This window comes from Gekko japonicus, unplaced genomic scaffold (genome assembly GCF_001447785.1).
Source record: "Gekko japonicus isolate JY-2015 unplaced genomic scaffold, Gekko_japonicus_V1.1 scaffold1904, whole genome shotgun sequence".
NCBI classification, from domain to species: Eukaryota; Metazoa; Chordata; class Lepidosauria; order Squamata; family Gekkonidae; genus Gekko; species Gekko japonicus.
Window position 1 is genome coordinate 182,153 of NW_015161460.1, and position 22,179 is coordinate 204,331.

At 43.7% G+C, this 22,179-nt stretch overlaps 1 protein-coding gene across 1 annotated transcript in view; it reads right to left on the reverse strand.

Annotated features, from left to right (window-relative positions):
- The window catches only part of KCNK2 (potassium channel, two pore domain subfamily K, member 2), a 144,530-nt gene that overhangs the window by 18,858 nt on the left and 103,493 nt on the right, over positions 1–22,179 (reverse strand). Inside the window, exon 6 of the mRNA XM_015429098.1 lies at positions 19,632–19,771. Coding sequence (XP_015284584.1) covers positions 19,632–19,771 — 140 coding nt within the window. The remainder of the gene's footprint in view (positions 1–19,631; positions 19,772–22,179) is intronic.

Genomic DNA, 22,179 nt, shown 5'->3' on the forward strand with positions numbered 1-22,179 from the left:
CTGCAATAAAGAAGGCCAATGCTATGCTGGGGATTATTAGGAAGGGTATTGTAAACAGATCAGCCAATATCATAATGCCGCTATATAAATCAATGGTGCGACCTCATCTGGAATACTGTGTGCAATTCTGGTCACCACACCTTAAAAAGGATATTATAGCTTTGGAAAAAGTGCAGAAAAGGGCAACTCGAATGATAAAAGGGTTGGAACACTTTCCCTATGAGGAACGGTTAAGGCGCTTAGGGCTCTTTAGCTTGGAGAAACGATGACTGAGGGGTGACATGATTGAGGTTTATAAGATTATGCATGGGATAGAGCAGGTAGAGAAAGAGGTACTTTTCTCCCTTTCTCACAATACAAGAACTCGTGGGCACTCCATGAAATTGCTGAGCGGTCGGGTTAGAACGGATAAAAGGAAGTACTTCTTCACCCAAAGAGTGATTAACACTTGGAATTCACTGCCACAGGAAGTGGTGGCGGCTACAAGCATGGACGGCTTCAAAAGGGGATTAGATAAGCATATGGAGCAGAGGTCCATCAGTGGCTATTAGCCACAAGGTATAGATAGGGACTCTGGGGCAAGTGATGCTCTGTCTTCTTGGTGCTTGGGGGGGGCAACAGTGGGAGGGCTTCTAATGTCCTGGCCTCACTGGTGGACCTCCTGATGGCACTGGTATTTCTGGCCACTGTGTGATACGGAGTGTTGGACTGGATGGGCCTTTGGCCTGATCCAACATTGGCATCTCTTATGTTCTTATGTTCATCTCTTATAAAGAGAATATATATAAGATGTTCTATAGATGGTATATTACCCCAGAGAAACTTGCTAAATTTGATTCAAATTGTTCAAATCAATGTTGGAAATGTCAAAATAAGGTGGGATCTTTTTACCATATGTGGTTGTTTTGTGACAAAGCCAAAAAATATTGGGCCTGGATACATGAAATATTGCAGAAAATGTTAAAATGTTCTACACCCTTTGTACCAGAAATATTCTTGTTAAATATTTTACCTAAAAGCTGTAAAAAACAGGATTCTTATTTGATTTTGTATTCTGCTAGAATTTTATATGCAAAATATTGGAGAAGAGTGGAAATCCCAACTAAAGAAGAGATTATAAACAAAATGTTGGAAACAGCGGAAATGGATAAATTAACTATATTATTGAAATAATACCCAGAAAAAACTTTTGAGAATACATGGACAAGGTTCGACACTTGGTTGGAAAATTATAATAATTTAAAGTTATAGTCAAACAATACATCAGTGAGGATACAGAGAAGAGTTTTGTTATACTGGAAATGAATGAAATTTTTTTTTTGAGATGAACATTTGACCAACATGGCTTAGTTATTAGGTATAAGCATTATAATTATTTGAAAATTTCCCCCTGAATATGTATGTATGTCTCTGTGTTGAATGTATGTATGAAAAAATTAATAAAATACTGGTGTTTTTTTTTAAAAAAAGCTGGTGCCTCTTTCCTAGCCATTTCTGGTAGTTTGGCGGTCATCATCTTATTCCCAGTTGTCAATGTCTGGGGAGAAACTGCTGGCACCTGCTCTAAACTCTCCCTCCAGCCCTTGGAAGCTTAAAGATAAGCTGGATCCTGGCAGGAAAGCCTGTCCCCCTCCCTACTGTGTTCATTAGTCTGAAGACAGATTTGTTTGTAAGTAACCTGGTTTACAAATACTTCATTTATGGTGTATGAAGCTATGCCCTTCCGTTTGCAAGACCTGAGCAAGTCTGTCAATGACAGGACTTGGGGATGAGTCACCAGAACTTGGAAGCAACTTGACGGCACATAACACACACATTCAATGGTGCTTGTTTCTGAAATGGTAAGCCGTTCTGAATCTGTAGAGAGGGGAGAAAAGCAGAGTAGAAGTGCCCAAATAAATAAAAAAACAAATCATTGTTCAAAGTTCAGTAGTATTCCTAATTTACCGGTTTACTACTTCTCCAGGCCAGTTTGGCTGGAGATCCTGGAGGTTTTTTGTCATCTTCTGGGCGTGGAACAGCAGTCACTGGGGGAATGTGGGGGGGAGGTATTTGTGAATTTCCTGCATTGTGCAGGTGGTTGGACTAGATGATCCTGGATGTCCCTGCCAACTCTGTGATTCTATGATTCTAGGTGGAGGACAGGAATTGAGGGCCAAACCAGATGTAATGATTCAAGTAGCTCCAAGATGCCAGCTTGCTGGGAGCTTTGGTGCTAGTAGCTCCCAGTGGTTAAAAAAAAAAAAAAAGCAGCTAGTGGCTATTACCAGCCTGAAGCTCCATCATCAGATAGCCTAAGCTCAGGTGGAAGCTCCAGAGGGTCGTGAAATTCGGTAAGCCACTCATTCTCACTCACCTCTGGCATGATCCCCAGTGCGGCACTGAGCTCCTGACTGGCCTGGACTGCGCAGGACCTGGTTCCACAGTCTTGCATGGGACATCTGCCATCACCGGTGAGGCCGGTAGCAGCTGTAGGACTTTGCCGGCTCTGCTGTCCTTGCTTCTCTGGCATGGCCGCCATTTTGGGGCCAGCGCCGAGACTATGGCTCTCCTGCAGTGGCAGTTGTATGCACCGCGGCTCCCTCAGTGCTCATTTCTGTCACGAGCTGGGCTTGGGATGAGAAGCAGAAGTCAAGTCCAGCCCAAGGCCATTGCCAGGAGAGTCAGAGCGAGAGCCAAATCATGAGTCCGAAAGAGGGGTCGTCCAAAGCAGGGGTCAGGAAGCCAGGAATCTGAGCCAGAGTGGGGATCTGAGGACAGGAGCTGAAGGTGAATGTGAGGTATGCATGGAGGTGACTCGTTGCATCCAAGAGAGCCCAATCCTGAGTGGGAGATATATAGGTCTCCAGCCGGACTTCCCATGGTGGCAGTGTTGCTCCTGCTATTACTCAGGACTCAGCACTCACCTTCCATACCAGGGTGCATCTCGATGGCGGGTGGCTAAGTCTCTGCGAAGCCACTCCCTTAGCTGAACCACCCGCGGAGGTGAGTCAGGCAGGCTCCCTAATTGCACCTGTGCCTCCTTGGCTGCTGCAGGACCAGGTGCAGGGTTTACAACTTGTGAGGAGTCGGTGGGTCCAGCTTCTGGTTCTGGTAATGCCGGTGCCTCTGGCTGCGATGCCAACCTGGGCAGGGACTCAATGCCGCCACCGTCCATCATGACAATTTCCAACACTCAGGCAGCTGTCGGGGAGCCCAGGGGGGTCTTGGCCCCCCAGGGCTTTCCCCAGTTGGTCCCAAAGTCATTGGGTGATGGCAGCTTTGGCAGCATTGCTCCATGACTGGCCACACACTAAGAGCAGGAACAGGAGATCCCAGCTACATAGGAACTTTGCAATAGACTACAGCTTCCAGAGCTTGACGAGGTGAAAGGATCAAGTTTAGAGAAGGGTGGGAAGTGAGGACAGGAGATTGCCAGAACCTGAGAGACTACTGTCCTCAATAAGAGAGATGGTGAGACCCCCCCCCCAGCTGCTTCTGGATCAGAGCAGGCTACAGGATTATTACTGGCTGGCAAGCATGACATTACAAACCCAGATGACTAAGGACTCTGCTGCTGACCCACAGGGTTGTTCAGTAGTCCTAATTAACTTGGTAGATATTGATTTGACAATTAATTGGAAAGTGTTTAATTAATTAAGGGCTAATTAGATATTTATTTTGAACAGCTGAATGAATTTAATGTAATTAACTGATTAAATTGTGTGATTTAGTGTTTCAGATTTAATTATTTGGCTGTTGTAACCCATCCAGCCAAACTGATTACAAATTGTTCACTGGGTATATTGATTGCTTATGATGGATTATCAGAAATGACTAGAAAAACTAGAAAAACTACGAGGAAAAAAATCATTACCACTGACCTTTATTTAATTTACTGGTCAGATGACTTGGAGGTTTAGAGATTATTGGCAATTATTTGGAAATTGGGTTTTTGGGTGGATAGATTGAATTAAGGGGAGGTATCAGCTTCACTGAGGGTCATAAACCACTACAGTTGTGTTTTATTTATATATATATATATATATATGTATATGTATATTGTGTATTGTATCCAGCTCCACTAGTCGGTCTGAGGCTTGCGAAGACCACTAGGTGTGGCGATGACCAGGTATGGGATCCCAGTGCTCCTGGGGAGGGGAACGTACAGCAGTGGGACCAGGCAAGGAGATAAAGGAAGGGGACAGAGAAGTAGAGTAGCTCAGCCCCATTCCAGCCTGTGTCCCATCCCAAAGGTTGTAGGCTAGGGGCCAAGGTTGCAATTGTTTCAGGATCACTCATTGGGATTTTGATAGTAACCACCTGATGATATGGATGAATTGATATTGGGGGCATTAAAGGCTTCTTTGAAAGCTTAACAGTTTCAATACCTTTCCACGTGAGTCCAAGCTAAATACATTTTCTTAGGCTAACCACTGATGTGAGTTAATTCTCCTGATATTTTGGGTGAATCTTGAGAAAACAGAACTATATATATAATACACACACAGTGTGTGTATGTATGTGTGTATATATGTATACATACACAGACATACGATATATATTTTTTAATTACCCCTTGTCCCTTTTTAGCACACAGCATGCTTTTGGCCCATTAAATATATGCAGCTGTACTGACAGTTGTAGTAATTACTATGTCTAGCAAACACAGTGTGCAACTCATCTCCCACTGAAATCAATGGCAAAACGCCCATAATTGCACTGCCATGGATGTAAAAAAAAGGATAATAACAGGCAAAATTACCAATTCATAGATATTTGGGGAAACAAACAGTGAAACCAATTATGGGGAAACCTTTATAAAAATGTATATATAACAGTACTGCACTTATTACCCACACCATAAATAGTACGAAGAAGTATAAATATTTCTTCTGCACCAGAAATGTAATTCCTCACAAACATAGGTAGCTTTGGCCAACCATATTTTTCCACCAGATTTTTAAAATGGGCTTAACATAGTACAGAGGGTTCATGCCACATCAGATACAACCATAAAAGTATAGCAATGTCTTGTCTATATTCCTTCATCAAAGAATACATAGTCAGATGTACCAGCTAGAATAAAGCACAATTCTACTCAAGTTCCAAAAGGCAATATTCCTTTCATTATATATCAGAATTACCAGATGTATAGAAGTTTTGGAGTGCTTGTTAAAAATGCACAGCAAGTTTTACAATCTGTTTAACAAAAATCCCATATTCGTAATTGAAGTTATCTTAATTCTGAGTCAGAATTGTACAATGTGATTTGATAACCAAAACCCATATGATGATCGCCTCTGGTCAACATTCTACCAAGAAAGACAAATTTGGGGAATTGTTAATGGGGAAATAACCATTAGAGACTGTACACATATTATTTTAAGAGCTGTGTGTTCAATACCATCCATGTCAGTACAAAAAAATGCCATGGAACTGAACTGGATCTGATTGAATGGCTTGAGGGGTGCACAGGAGTCCGAAGATCCAATTTTTATGCTATTTCTCAAATGAGGTACATAGACCCAACAGTGAAATACATGGTTTAAAAGCTGGGTTAAAGAAATTAGACTCTCAGCAGTCACTGAAATTGAACTTCATTAGAAATCTCATTCTAAATAATTAAGCTTCTTGATCTGAGCAAATATTTGACAAGCCATTGAGCAATAAATGAAGTACAGAATTTGATTGAAAAGGAAAATGTACTAAGGGAAAATTCCCAATGAAATCACACCCAAAGGGTCACGATATCAAAAGATCAAATCTGTACTTCAGTAATCCAAGAGCAGAAATATACAGGAGATCAAGAAATCCAAGGGAAACTAGTTTTGCTGAAAATGAATGCCAGAAATGCTGTCCTGTACTACACTTATTCTGTACTACACTTATTCATTTTAAATGCTTATATCAGTATTTCCTAAACTCTTCCCCAAAGAGCGTTACACTCTATGGACCAACATCTCCTGGTTGTCCCTGGCCCAAGGGATATCTGTCTTGCCTCGACCAGGGCCAGAGCTTTTTCTGCCCTGGCCCCTGCCTGGTGGAAATTAGGGCCCTGCAGGATCTTCAATTCCACAGGGCCTGCAAGACAGAGCTGTTCCACCAGGCTTTTGGCTGAGACAGTGGGTGTCCCTATGTGGTCTCCCTGAGGGTGTTGTCACCCACCTACTAATCCAAATAATATGTCAGGGAACCTCCCACAACCAGCTGACTTGTCTGAATTGTGACTGTGTTTTAATTTTTAAACTGTTTTAAACTGTTTTAAATTTTAACTGTAGTTATTGTACCATTATGATGTTACTCGCCCTGAGCCCACTCACAGGATGGGCAGGCTATAAATACAAATAATAAATAAATAAATTATAAATGATCTTTTTTTCTGAATTAAAATTGCCAGAACAATGCATTTCTGTCCTGAAAAGTTTAACTTTGAGACAGTGTGTGTGTGTGAGAGAGAGAGAACAAGTATTACCCATCCCCAGAGCAGCTGATGCTCAGAAAGGAGGAAAGCCAAGAGCAGTAGCTCAAATGACGATGCAACAAGCAGCTTCCTTGGACTGCATGTGGATTTGCTGCATCTCTGGTTTAGGAATGATTGAAAGATCCAATTCCATCTGATGTAGAGATAAAGCAGAAATTATTTTTTCCTAACAGAGGCTGACCTGGATGATCCAGGTTAGCCACATCTTGGCAGATCTTGGAAGCTAAGCAGGGTTGTCCACAGTTAGTACTTAGACGGGAAAGCGCCAAAGACGACTGGGAAGGCAACAGCAAACCACTTCTGCTCATCTCTTGCCTTGAAAACTCCATGATCTTGGAGTCGCCATGAGTTGGCTGCAATTTAATGGCACACAATTATTTTCTGCTGACCTGGAAAGCCCAGGAGAGCCCAATCTCATCAGATCCTGGAAACGAAGCAGGCTTAGCCATAATTAGCATTTGGATGGGAGAAGCCCCACCACTACCACCAAGGAAATGCCAGAAATTGGCATTTCTGGGTTGCTATACAGAGGCAGGCAATGGCAATCCACCTCTGTTCATTTCCGGCCTTGAAAACCCTACAAGTGTGACACAAGTTGGCTGAGATCTGATGGCACTTTACACACAGTACAGGCTGACTAGCAAAAACAGAGCAATGGATAACACAGGCACACTATAGAGCTTTCACAGTAAGCATTTTGAGCACATACACTTTGATTACTTTAATTAATGTATCTCTTGTGGCACACTAGCATGTAGCAAGCCCCCAGGATGTGAAAATGATCAATAGACTAATCAGATTGCAGTCATCCTTGGGGATAAGGGCTACACTCTGGATAAGGCAAATGGGCTTTGTGTTGTCAACTTCTGCATTACAACACCTGACAGACATGTTGGTAACCTAGAGTTTGGAGATTTTCTCTTTTTCATTAGAAAAAATAATATAAGTCGCAGAAACAAATCTATATATCTAATAGTCAAGTATTGGCCTATCTGTAGATATCTAAATCTGCAGTTTGGGCCCATATTAAAAGAAAGGAGATTTTTTCCAAACTTTAAAAAAAATTATTATTATTCTTTAGATTTGTATCCCGCCCTACCTGGAGGCTCAGGGTGGCTAACAAGGGCATAAAATGCCTGATAAAAACAACAAGAACTTGAGAGAGTCTCCAGGTTTGCAGAAAAATCTGAAAACTTAAAAAAACCACATGGGGGGGTAAATCCTCCCAAACCAAAAGCATTGTCTGTGCATGTGCAGACAACACCCTTAAGTTCTCTGTGTTGTGTCTGAGATGGTGGCAGTGGCATCAGCATCTGGGAACCACAGCGGGCTCAGCCACTCTGGTGATGGAACCTGGGAACCACATCAGGCCAAGCTGCTCTGGCAGAACCGCACTGGGCCTGGCCACACACTGGTGGCAAAGCCTGTGAGCTGCACTGGACTTGGCCGCAGTGGGCCCTGGGAGGCACACCAGGCCCAAGGTCACAGCCACAGCACCTGCTGCTGTGCAAGGAGAAGCAAGCAAGACAAGAAGCAGTTGATCTCTCCCTCCCCCCCAGCCACTTAGATGGCAAAACTGGAGAGAGGCGGAGGGTGACGTATGGACATGATTGCTTCCCCTCAACTGGCAAAGCTGGAGGTAGTGGGGGGCATGGAAATCATTACTCCCCCCTTGCTGAGTTGGCACCATTGGAGGTGGCCAGGGGGGAGTAATTGCTGTCCCACCACTGAGCTTGCAATGCTGAAGGGGATACGGAAGTCACCACTGCCCCTCCCCATCAAGCTGCCAAAGCTGCCAAGTGGGGGTGCAGTGCTCATTGCCCCCTCCCCCCCCCCCAGTCTGGCAAGGCTAGAGACAGAAGTAGTGACTCCTCCTACAAACCTGGCAACGCTGGGGGTATGGAAGACGTCACTGCCTCCCAAACTGACAACAGAGGTGGGGTCGACAGACAGGGGTTGGGGGCGGAAAGAAAGATGGGGTGACTGATTGAAATGGTAAGAGTAGAAAAAAGAGGGTGTATGGGTGTCAGAGAAGGGGTGGGGGAAGTAAAATGGATACCCCCTCTCTGCAAGGTCTTTGTAGGTCCCCACTTGTATACAATTATTTCTAGAGCCACATACACACAACTGGGGTAGCAGGCTGCTGCCTCATCTACTCTGGGTCAGCATGGCTGCAGAAAAGGCCCAGGGCATGCTCTTGCAGTAGCAAGGTGTACACTCTGGGGGGGGGGATCAGATTCACAGGTTGTTTTTGAGTTATCACCATGGTGCAAGATACTAAGTCCTGTGGTCACAGAGCCGAAGAACATAGCTCAATGCCATGTGACCTGGTACCTGGCCTATCTGTGCACAGACCACAGTTTATATTGGCTATGGGGAGCCAGCTTGGATACAGCGATGGGGGTTTGGTTGGGAGCCAATGGGTGTGGGTTGGCACATATCTCCCTTCTGTGGTCCTTGAGGTACTGGGGACATGGTGGCTGATGAGAAGGTATTGTTTTCTCAGAATCAGTGCATGCCTACGGCCTACATTGCAATTTTTGTGGTGTAGCTCTGCAGTATTACCAGGGGGCATTACTGTGCTGAGGTGGCTTTGCAAGCTAACTCGTGGGCATGGTCCTAGCTAGGCCTGCCCTTCCCCTCATGGCGTTGCCACACCAGTCCTCAGCAATGGTGCAGCAGTGCCAAGCTTTAGGTTACACCAGCATGTTTTGGGGATATGCCAGCATAGTGGGTGGTTGACTTCCTGACAACTTTTACCCTGCCCCCTCAGACATGCACTGTTAGTGTCTTTAATTATTATGCTAAAATTATCTATTAAAAACCAGCATTACCCTGACCAATTCTGATCCTTAAATATTTAATCTACTTATTGTTGATATTTATCTTTTTAATTGAGTTTCATGGGGAGAAAACTGTGGATTTCATATTAAAGAAAAGAACTTCACTCTTTTCCACATATCCCACGACTCCACTATAAAGTTTAATTATTTTTGCAAGAGCCTTGCTAGAGCACTAATGTCATGAGCTAATGTCTGATACAGTGTGTCCACATAAAACGTTTACAACTTTGAATAAGTACAGCATCTGAATAGAGACACATAATGTAACATAGTTTTTTGCATATGGTAAAGCAATGCAGAAAATTTATTACAGCAATTTTTAAGTGTCCCACGTAACTGTAGATAACTGAACAATCCTACAACAGATGATCGCTAGTACTGTTGCAACAATAGATGCAAGCATGCTTACGTGAACCTGGAGAGAGTTAGAGTATCGATTTGATATCTGGGTGACAAAGAAGTGGAATTTGGATAAGTGTATATAAAAATAAACCTTTGGATATATTTTATTGTGATTCAAACTTGTAAAGGTTTCATTTGGACATGTATAATAAAAGCTATTTGCAAACACCACAGTTTTAGGTCAAACAGTTTTAGGTAGGGACTAGTGCATCATTTTTAGAACAAAATATTGGTGTAATAGAACTACAATATTTTGTCTCTTGTTAGTCATATTTTAGGGTTGTCTTTTGGCCAGTCTTGCAAATAATCAGAGGATGGGAATTACCCACCATAAGAACATAAGAGAAGCCAATGTTGGATCAGGTCAATGGCCCATCCAGTCCAACACTCTGTCACACAGTGGCCAAAAATACCAAGTGCCATCAGTGGGGTCAGGACACTAGAAGCCCTCCCACTGTTGCCCCCCCCAAGCACCAAGAATACAGAGCATCACTTGCCCCAGACTGAGAGTTCCTATCTATACCTTGTGGCTAATAGCCACTACTGTTCTTTTGCTCCATATGTTTCTCTGATTCCCTCTTGAAGCCTTCCATGTTTGTAGCCGCCGCCACCTCCTGTGGCAGTGAATTCCATGTGTTAATCACTCTTTGGGAAAAGAAGTACTTCCTTTTATCCATTCTAACCTGACTGCTCAGCAATTTCATTGAGTGCCCACGAGTTCTTGTAGTGTGAGAAAAGGAGAAAAGTACCAATGAATGTTGTACCTCTGAACACCCTTCAATATCATGAATGACCAAATCGTTCTGCACCAGCTGAGGTGACTGGCAACTGAAAAATATGCTTTGCAATGATTCTACTCTAACTGTTCACATAGTTTCAGAGGCATACATGTGTATATTGTGTGTGAATATATATCACAAATAAATGCACACATATATACACACTCACACAAAGTGCTGTGCAAAGTGACAGTCAGAGAGTTCAGAGAAAGGTGTTAATTACCTGTACCTCTAACAGTCAGCTCTGAGACCAGTAGCACCTTAGAAACCTACAAGCTTTTCAGTGTATAAGCTTTTGAGAGACAACTCTCCATCAGAGCTTCATTCTACTACAGACCAACATGGCTACCTTCTGAAACTATAGCAGTGAATTTCTTGTACATCAGACAGAGAAGCCAGTTCCCTGTGCTAGTTTTCAGACTAGGCTGAATGATGGAAAAACAGACTGAGGCAGAGACAAGACAGAACTTTTTATAGTTGGAGGACCATGGGATGGGAGGAGGGTGATGACTGGGTGGTAGGGCCACATTTTCCTTGAAGGTTCTAGCTCATAACCTGTCATGCTCTTGAACCTGTTATCTTTTTTTTGCTGGATGCCAAGGTGACAGATATGGAGAGGAGTCCATTTTATGCTCCCTAGACCTAGCCACTGATGTCAGTTGGGAAGGTTTAGCTTTGGACTCCACAATATCAGGAAGTCAAGTAATCAAAGACCTATGGACAGGGCTCTTTTTATAGCAGGAAATCCTTTGCATATTAGGCAACACACCCCTAATGTAGCCAATCCCCCAAGAGCTTACAGTAGCCCCTGTAAGAAGAGCTCTGTAAGATCTTGGAGGATTGGCTACATTAGGGGTGTGTCGCCTAATAGGCAAAGGAGTTCCTGCTACAAAAAGAGCCCTGCCCGGCTATGGAAGGTTCTTTTGGGTGGTTGAATTTATGTTGTGGAAAAATGTCATCAAGGAGAATGGTTTGGTAACATCACTCCATTCTTTTCACTGGCAAATAAAAACCTGGCTATCTAGCCTGACATCATTCCTGAGCTGAGGTAAAATTTCCATGCAAACTGGAATTGTAAATTCTTTACTCTGGGTTTTTAAAAAATATTTTAATTTACTTTAAGGAATGTTTTCTCACTTGATTTTTAAAGGATGTTATACAATGCTTTGAACACTATAGTTAAACCCATTTTATAAATTATAACGACAATAGTTGTTGCTTTGTTATTTTTCTTCTCCTACTCTTTAATTCTAGGATGGGGAAGGAACCTCAGCCCACAGACAAACTCTACAGCATCAGCAAAAGCTTGCATTTTACCTCTCTCTTTCCTGGCAAGACTCAATGATAGTCTACAAGCTCTGTTCTGTTCATCACACAAATGCAAAGGAGACAACTGGACTGACTCTCTCTTTATGTATCTGTCTCCTCCTCACAAACAAAGAGGGACAGGAAGAACGGCAGGAATCAGCTGTACTGCATTTTCCCAGAAACACAGATTGCTCAGGTGTCAAAACTCACTGAGAGGTCCAGAAATATGAACAGGGATGAATTATTTCTGTTAATCTCTGGATCATCCAAGACCACCAAGGCCAGAAACCTGTTTAAAATGGGCTAAGGAAGATGTCACATCTTTCCCAGCCCCCACAACAGACTTAAAATCCTTTCCTAAAATGGAAACATGTATCTGATCACAAGGTGGGCTTATCAGTGCATAACAACAGTATCTTATAAGGGGAGCTAATCAGCTCAGCCTACCCAACAATGGCTGCGGTCACACGGAGCATTAGCCACGCTACAGAGACGGAAGATAGGCGGATTTTCCAGGCGTAATCACACCACAACATCTGGGAAGCGTAGAGCTCCCGTGGCTAACCCGAGGCTTCCCGCCGAAGATGCGGCGTAAAAAACTAGTACCTTCGAGGTACTAGTTTCCAGAAACCACGGGACAAGGGTGGGCATCTGATCACGTTTCCGGTGGTAGTTCGTGGCATTCAGCGCCCGCCCATGTCCCGTCGCAAAAAGGGTTTTTTTCCCAAGTCTCCACAGAATGCGTACAAGCACCGAACGGCACATGCGCACACTTCGGTTTTTAAAAAACACAACCCCGTTTGCCACGGCAGTGGCGTCTAGCCCTCCGGGGCAAACAGCCATGCCCCCCCCCCCCGCATTTTCCGGCCCGTGTGACTGGGGCCAATGAACTGTAACAGTTTTCCTTCTTCCTTCTATTGCCACCTGTCATGCCTGCCCCTGCTGATGTCATGCCTGCCTTTGCTGATGCCCCTGAACAGGCTCCTGAGGACCCTGAACAGGCTCCTGAGGACAGTACTGCAGCAGAAAGGCAAAGACTGGATCCTGTAGCTGAAAGCTATCTAAGTGGTGAGGAGGATAGAGCCTCCCAGGGAACACCTGCAAGGGATCAGTCTCTGCTGCAGCCCAGTAATTCATCATCAGACTCGCCTCCACCTGTAACCAGGCTCAGGAATGTAAGAAGACAACAGCTGAGAGAGCAAAGGCAGAATGCACGCATGCGTGCCAGAAGATCTCTTAGCCCTGATTACTGACAGGATCCTGTCCTCACTCCTGGCTAGCTAATGAGTTGATTAGCTAGCACTGTATATATGCAAGTCTGTTGCCAGCAGTCATTTGTGCTGGCAAACGTCGTTTGTTCAGGACCTGAATCCTTGCATCTCTGCTCCAGACCTTGTGGAATTCTTCTCGGCTTGATCCTCGGCTTTTGACCTTTGGCTTTGTTGACCCTGCGTTCATCTCTGACTCCTCTGGTATTGTTGTGATTTATGGACTTGAAACTTTGGTATGTCTGACCCTGCTTTTGGACTGTGATTTAAACCTGCTTGAACCTTGCTACCTGATTTGCCCGGCTTGACCTCGGACTGTTCCTGGACTTTTGCTTGCTTGTGTCACGCCCCCTGGTCCTGCCGTGACAGATTGCCAGCACCCACAACGCTCACACATCCCCACCATGGAAGACGGAGCAACCGGAGGTGTGGACCCCATGGAGGAAATGCTAGCACAGGTACAGCACTTAACTCAAGCTGTGATTGCTTTGCAACAACAGGCTGCTACAAATGCTGTTGCTGTAGCAAATGCTGGTACACCTCCCCCACGTTGCCCAATAAATCCTCCTGATCGTTTCGGTGGGAATGTTGATGAGTTCCAGGCATTCCTTGCCCAATGTAATCTGTATATTGAGCTCAGGGCTCGGGACTTTGTTTCTGAGAAGGCTAAAGTTTGTTTCATTTTAAGCCTCCTTAAAGGGCAAGCTGCCAAATGGGCCACGCCCTTGCTGGTGGGGAATTCTCCCTTACTATCTGACTTCCAGGCTTTCAAGGCTCATTTTGCCGCTGCTTATGCCAATCCTGTGAAAGCTGAAACAGCTAACCGCAAAATAAGGGCTCTTACTCAGCATAAAACCTCTGTCGCTCAGTACACCAATGAGTTCCAGCTGCTGGCTCAAGACCTGACATGGAATGAGGCAGCGTTTATTGACCAGTATACTGAAGGGCTGTCTGACGAAATTCTAGATGAACTTGCACGCAGTGAACGCCCTGACACTTTACAAGCCCTCATCCATCTCTGTCTCCGCATTGATGGGAGGTTACAGAGCCGCCGCCAAAACAGAAAAAAGGCTCTCGCCTTCCCCAGCAGAACCCTTCAGACCTTCCACCGGCCTTCCTCCCCCGGCTCCTCTCCACCTCCTGCAGGCACAGAGCCCATGCAACTTGGCACCGCTCGGCCCCGCCTTACTTCTGAGGAGAAGCTGAGACGGCGCACTCAACAGCTGTGTCTGTATTGTGGAGAAGCCGGGCATTTTGCCTCCAGCTGCCCTGCCAAGCAGAAGCGCTCACCACACTGGCAACTGATCTCCATTCTGGACAAAGTGGCTAGAACTGCTGACAACATTCATTTAAAAGATTTATATCCAGCAGTCTTCAAAATCTGCCTGAGGATAGATCATCACCATCATGTTGTGAGTCTCCCTGCATTGACAGAAGCTGCCAGGAACACACAAGCTGGAGTTCAGCAGCTCTTATATTGATTACTGCTGGGGCAGACAAGCCATTATGGCCACTGGGACTTCTGCCAGTTAGTCAGTGGCCTCCAGCCCAGTGACCGGGAAGGGAATAGCCAGCCTGCCCAGCCCTCATGTGGTGCAGAGAGGGTGGCACACAGCTGGCTGGGCCATCAGACTACCTCTCCCTCCCTCCTTTGGGTGGATGGGGCTGGCATGGTCCAGGGCAGGCAGACTGCCACTTCCTCCATCTCTCTTTGGGCATGAGTAGGGGTGAGACCTGGTGTACCATCTGTAGACTAAGCCTCATAGGAGTCTAGAAACCATTTTCTGACTGTTAGGGTGGGCTCTGCAGTAACCAATGGACCAATGCCAGCCAGTAACTCCAGGGCCACTTCAGGCCATCCTCTTCTTTTAAACTTTAAAAGGATTTGGTAGAAGATCTAGCTGACATAAGCGGTTAGTTGGCTCAGCTATTTAGCAGCATCTTGCCACTTTAAATTTAAAAGGGCCTTTATTTTCTATGAGAGTAGACGTGTCCTCTGGAACTCTGGTGGCCAGCTCTACTCTTATAGGAAATAATGGCACTTTATAACTGAAAGGAACAAGGCACTGCCAAACAGTTGTTCCAGTACCCCAAAATGGAATGGAATCCTGAACTGGTAAGGATATCTCATAAATTTGGGATAACAGAAAAGATGTCCTACCAGAAATATGGATCTGATATTGAAAATTATTTTTAAGTTCATACTCCTATTTGATAAATAGGATCTGATAATCCTCCTCGCTGCCATTTGTGTCTCAATGAAAAAGGCAGACAATAAACAAATAAATACTAATGTCACACTGGGAGCAGACTGGTGTTTGTATAGGCATGCTCTTGCAAAGTAAGAAGAAGAAGAGATTGGATTTATACCCTGCCCTTCACTACCCAAAGGTTTCTCAGAGTGGCTTACAAACTCCTTTCCCTTCCCCTCCTCACAACAGACACCCTGTAAGGTAGGGTGGGGCTGAGAGAGCTCTTGACAGAAACTGTTCTTTTTCAAGGACAGCTCTTATCAGAACTACGGCTTGCCCAAGGTCATCCAGCCAGGTGCAAGTGGAGGAGTTGGGAATCAAACCCAGTTCTCCCAGATTAGAGTCCGCATACTTAACCACTACACCAAACTGGCTCCTCAGGTAACACACTCCCCATGATCACCGCTGCGACTCTGAAAGCCATACAGCCCTGCATGATAGGGTAGGGGGTGGTGAAGGATGGATAGATTGAATACCATCCTAATGGGACAGCCGACTAAAAATGTCTATGTATGTCCTGGCAACAGCTAAGTCATTCCCATTCATTTCCATGCAGTGTTTGTGGAAAAGAAACTTCAAGAAGATTCATCCCAGTGACATGGGACAATCAAGAGTTTAGCACCCCTGAGAATATGCAAAAAACGGGAATCAGATTAACATGCCTCCCCCCTGAGAATATGCAAAAAACGGGAATCCTTTTCCCTATATTTCACAATACTCCTTTAAATGTTTACAAGAACAAAGTCTTTCAGGTTAATCACAGAATCACAGAGTTGGAAGAGGCCACACAGATCACCTAGTCCAACCCCCTGCTCAGTGCACGATCAGCCTACAGTATCCCTGACAAGTGTTTGTCCAGACGCTGCTTAAAGACTGCCAGTGAGGGGGAGCTCACCACCTCCCTAGGCAGCTGATTCCACTGTTGTACAACTCTTACTGTAAAAAGGGTTTTACTAGTATTCAGCCGGTACCTTCCCTCCCTTAATTTAAACCCATTATTGTGAGTCCTCTCCTCCGCTGCCAACAGGAACAGCTCCCTGCCCTCCTCTAAGTGAGAGCCCCCCAAATACTTAAAGAGAGCAATCATGTCCCCCCTCAACCTCCTCTTCTCAAGACTAAACATTCCCAAGTCCCTCAGCCTTTCCTCATAGGGCTTGGTCTCCAGGCCCCCAATCATCCTCATCGCTCTTCCATTGTTAACTGGATACCAGATTGTCATGGGAATAAATGAATACAAAAAAATTAGGGAACTCATATTGGCACTTCCTAACCAAATAATGCAACTAGAAACAGAAGATATGCTCATGATTACTGACACAAATACATCTGCCAAAACATAGTATTTTCTGTTTAAAAAATGCAAATAAGCATATATTTAGGGATGAATTCAGCTAAGGGAAGAAGTGAACACAACCTAAGCAATTTATGTTGAAAAGCAATGTCTCTTCATATGATCTGTAAATTAAGAGCAGATTTCCTTTTCCCACTCCCAAGAAAACAAGCTGTTTGTTAAAACAGAATTATATTTTAATTAAAACCATCTATAGCCACTATCACTGTAAAAAAAAACATGCAAAGTGAAACTAATATATATATGCTTGCAAATGCATACACATGCCTCAGAATGAGAATAGGTGGACCCCTCTGAAGGTGGATTAATGGTCCCTAAATGTGGGCCAAAATACAGATTACAACATTTCTTATGAAAGAAGGATTTTCACAAATCTCTAATATACTCCACAAATATTTCAATATGTGATATATCAGGGATCAAGAGGTTATTTTCTTTATTACATTTACACAGCTGTGTTACAAAATGTAACAAAACCAATGCTTTTTTATTTACAACTTGAACACATTATTTCAAAGACAAAGAACTGTAAAGACGCTGCCACTTCTAGAAATAGTTTTAAATGGTTCTATTCAGTAGGTCACACTGAATTTTAAGAATATGACTGTTAAGAAATCGGCAATCACCTGAATTATATGCATATCCAATGAGACTGGACTCATCCTTAATATCACCTTTTGCAGTGTTGCAAAGAAATAAACACATATCCTTACATCAGCATAACTTACTCCTAGTGTCTATACCAACTTTGCAACACTATGTTAAGTGGAATGCACATTATATTTAATAGAACATTGCTCCGCTGTTTTTTAAAGGGTCAGAATATGCACAGCTCTTTTAAATATGTTTCCTGGGCTTGCTTTTTCAAGCAGGAGAATAGCATGAACAGGAGAAGCTATACTGATTCAGAACCTTGGTCCATCAAAGTCAGTATTGTCTACTCTGACTGGCAGGAGCTCTCCTGGGTCTCAGGCAGAGGTCTTTCACATCACCTACTACCTTTTTAACTGGAGATGCTGGGAATTGAACCCAGGACCTTCTGAGCCACAGCCCCTCCCTTATGAGGAGAAGGCAACATTTAACTCTCCCCCCCACTGCGTTTTCACAAAAAAGCCACCGAGCTGCTTTTAGCCGTGTTGGGGAAAAATGGGTTGTCCTCATTCATCCCCTTAAGCTGTCATCTATATCTTCCAGTGAAGCATTGTCACCTGTAACAAATCACTTCAGTAAAAGCAGAGATAGCTAAAAAGCAATAGAGGCCCCGTTCACACGGTGAATTTGCCGTGGCAGAGCCACGAGTGGATGGCAGATTTTCTGGCCACGATCACACCACAACATCTGGGAAGTGGAGCACACCTGTGCCTAACTCGTGGCATGCCGCCGAAAATGCACGTTAAAAAAACCTCAACAAAGGTGGTGGCAAACGGTTTGCCATGGGCTGCCTCTGGACTCCCGTGGTGTGATCGCGCCGGCGCGGCTTTTCCCCTCTGGCCGTCTGCGTTGCAGCACACATGCCAAGAACTGGAGCCGTGGGTTGCCGTTGATGCATCTGATCGCATTGTTGCGCCGCAAATTGAGGCACTGCAAATTGTCATGCCACGCCTCCCCCCCCCCGTGTTTTCCGGCCCATGTGACCGGGGCCTAAGTGCTTTTAGTAGTTATTCCTTTAGCTCCACTTGCTTATAACTACTGTTTTTCTGAGCTCTACAGTGAGCAACACTTAGGTTAAAGGAACAGTAAATCTCATGTGGGGGAAGGAGAAGTTCTATTGTAAATCAATCCAACTGTTGAGTCTTGCTATAAGGTAATTACTGGTTTTCAATTACAGCTTTCCAGAATGCCAAAATTCCTTGCCACCTTTCTGTTGTTCCACTGATGAAATTTCATGGATAAAACTTGGAAAGGGAAATGTAATTGAGGGAGCACTGTAGCCACAGTTAGCTCTCTCTGATAGAACTGAGTATAAACTTTGAGTACAATAAACTAAAAGGGGGGGAAATCCCATGAACAGTATACATCTGTTAAAGAAGACCCAAACAATTCTAGAACTGTTAGAATTCTCTGTTAAATGTATCCATTTTTATTTGGTTTCAACAATTGGGTATTGTGTTAGTAGAGAGATTCAGCCCAAATAGCCCAGCTTAGCTCAGGCTAAGCAGGGTCAGCCCTCATTAGTGCTTGAATGGGAGACCACAAAGGAAGACTAGGTTGCTACACAGAGGAAGGCAATGGCAAAGCTCTGCTCCTCTCTTGCCAGGAAGGCCCCAGGAATGGGGTAACCATGAGTCAGTTGTGACTTGATGGCATCTTCTTCTTCTTGTGGAGAGGGAACTGCATATGAATCTATTAAGCAGTTTCAAGGATAATATGGGCCCCTGCCACACGGGAGGAAATTGATGCGGCCAAAGTGTGGCTTTTTAAAGCCGCACCAAGAGACACGCGGTGGCGGGATCAGACAGATCCCGTGAGCTGCCGTGCAGTTGCTCCCTGGCACGATCAGATGCTGGGGAAAAAGCCACGGAAGGGAGCGGAGGCAGCCGGCTGCGCATGTGTGCGCATGCGCAGTTCGGCTGGGAGCCTCCAATGCTCCGGAAGACAGGCGCTCCGGCGATCTGATGGCCGTGCTTGCTGCGGCGTTTCAGGTAAGTCCTTCCCTTTTGCAGGTTCTTTTTTGCTCCGCGTTACTGGCCTAAAGGGACGGATCAGGGACGGGTGTGCGCCACTTCCAGATGTTGCAGTTTGATTGTGCCCGTTTGCTGCACCCCCGATCCGTCCCTCTTCCGGGCCAAAACCACCCGTGTGACCGGGGCCGTATTTTTGCAATACTGGAACATACTGTTGCAACACTGTCTGATAAAAGATGTAAATAAAATGTAAATGCTAACAAGTATATTATTTTTGAAAAAGAAAGGGAAAATAAGTGAAAGATGTCTGTGCAAAGGTAAATTCTGCAAGAATTCCTTACCTCTTCCTTGGTCTTTTTGGATATTACTCTTAGCCAATCACCAATCATGCTCAGGACAGCAGCAAAATATGCAAGACCCACAAGGATCCAGAACCACACTACTGGTTTGTAGAAATCTAAATATTCAATATCTCCTCCCCCTAGAAAAATAAAGATTTAAAAATACTTTAATTCATGCCTTTGCAACCATCATTCTTCTTCATTTACATTTGGTTATCATATTTACTAAAAAGGAAGGCGAACCTGAATGCAAGATGACCTCCTGGAAAAAGTTGCATTACCTCCCCAAAATTTACTGGATATAACTGTAACTTGTAAGCAAATGTAAGATGACTCCTCCCCCCTTTAATGGCATACCTAAAAAAAAGCCCAGTCTTTCCTATAAAACGTAGTTTACAATTCTTTAACAAATGATCTTCACACAATCTTTGCAGGACAAATTTCAATACTTCAACAAAGATTAGAAAAAAATTCAATCGAAAATAAAAAAGGACACAATCTATTCCAAATTAAGAGGGTGTTGTGGTGATAAAATGGATGAGAGGAGAATGGTGTAAGCTGCTTTGAGTTCCCATTGGGGAGAAGAGCAGGGTACAAATGAATCGAATGAATGAACTTGTCAGTCCCATTGATTTAAATGAGAAAGTTAAGCGCATTCTCAAATCTCTCATAACAGATGCAATGGATTATGCTCATAGGTTTCCCCTTCTCCTTTTCTTATACAAGTCACAGACATCAGAGAACCATGCATTAACTCAGCAGCTAACCCCACCATCCTGATCAGGTCTACTCAGAATCCTACATAGGTCTATTAAATGGGGCTTACCCCCAGGAAAGTATTTTTAGGATAGCACTGAAAGTACTCATTCCCAGAATATTTAAATTGAAGTCCTGCATTCTAAAAAAAAAAATTATCAGTTCTTCACCTGGTTGCAAATTGCAGCCTTTAGGGATCTTGAGGATTTCTACTAGTATTCAGACCCCTGATTTCCTAAGCATTAACTTACTTAGGTGTACTGCTGAAATGAGTGGTCTTATTGGTAATAAATGAACAGCCTGATACAAAAAGGAGGCTGTCTTAAGTACATTTTTATGCTAATCCAGGAACCCATTTAGCTAAGTACTCCAACAGTCTGCACAAATATTATAAAGATTCAGTATAACCACTCAGTGCAATTTAGTCCCACAGAATCATTGGTATCTTCAGGACGTAATCCCACTGATTTAACCACTTCTGCACAGTGACTGTTGACCCTGAAGTATTACAGCTTGGGTGAAAAGAGTGAAGAACTGTTGACATATTAAAATGCATGTTTTCAATATTAGTAATAATTACAAAATTAATGTGAGAGGATTATTTACATGATGAACAAATCAGTGAAATTCCCAAAAGTTCTGTGACAATCCTACTACAAAGGTTCATCAAAAGTAGCGTATTCCAGGATAACAGCACATTTTGCTTTGGATGTTTATAATAGTATAAGCAGCATTTTCACTGATAATAAATGAAGAGCCTTAGACATAAAGGACAGTGTCTTAAATATACCAGTTGCCACTTGGGAATATGGACCTCATGATGGTAATTTACCACAGTTAAATTTTCAAGTTCACCACTTGCTTGCCCTACTCAAGCAGGTTTGAATACAGATTGAAATATCTATGTGGTCAATGATAAGAAACTGATGCAGTAATCAAGCATTTGCTGTGCAATTTAAGGAAGATTAATCACAAGTTGGAATGACTTTTTTTAAGGAAGAAGGCAAAAAATACAAGGCCTAATGCTATAAAAAGAGATGCATCATAAGGTCAAGCAACAGCATTCATTTAGTAATGGTAGACATTGAACAATAACATCAAAAGGTTGCAGGTGACGAGTGGTATAAGGGTCTGTTCCAGCAGCCCTTTGGATTCTGGGGATCAGGACTCATTTCCAGGCTGGGGAGGACAAATTAAGCACTCTAGCAGAACAATTATGTTATTTTGCATTGTAAATTTTATGATGACCTTCATGCTGTATTTTTAAAGCCTCTCCTCTCAGATCGACCTTTGGAGGGTCATCTGAGGACTGTATGACCTTTAAACTTTTAGCTTCAAATAAGAGCAAAATTATTGATCTGTAGCAAAATTCCTCTACCAGGCCTCTAAGAGGGGACATTCTTTCTGATCACAGATTCTATTGTAGTTTATATGGATTCGTGCCAATAAAGGTTTTTGTGTGTGTGTGACTCTAGCAGAAGCTGGGGATGTCTGGGGAACTGTTTGAGGGACATGAAGAAGGATAAAACCACCTTTACCAATGAAGAGAAAAGAGTGAACGCCATTTTAATATTGGGCTAGCCCTTTGTATTTGTGTGTGTGTACTTTTGATTCGTGTCTATTTGAGCATGCTTCCATATACTCTAAGTTAAGCAATGTCATCTAGTGGTAGACCAAGTCGACTGCAGTAACTACAGCACTTAGTGTTTCCCATTCTTTGAGGTTATGTAAGGCTAAACCTGTCATGAGTATTTAATACTGCTTTCATTGACTCCAGTACATTAGTGAAATT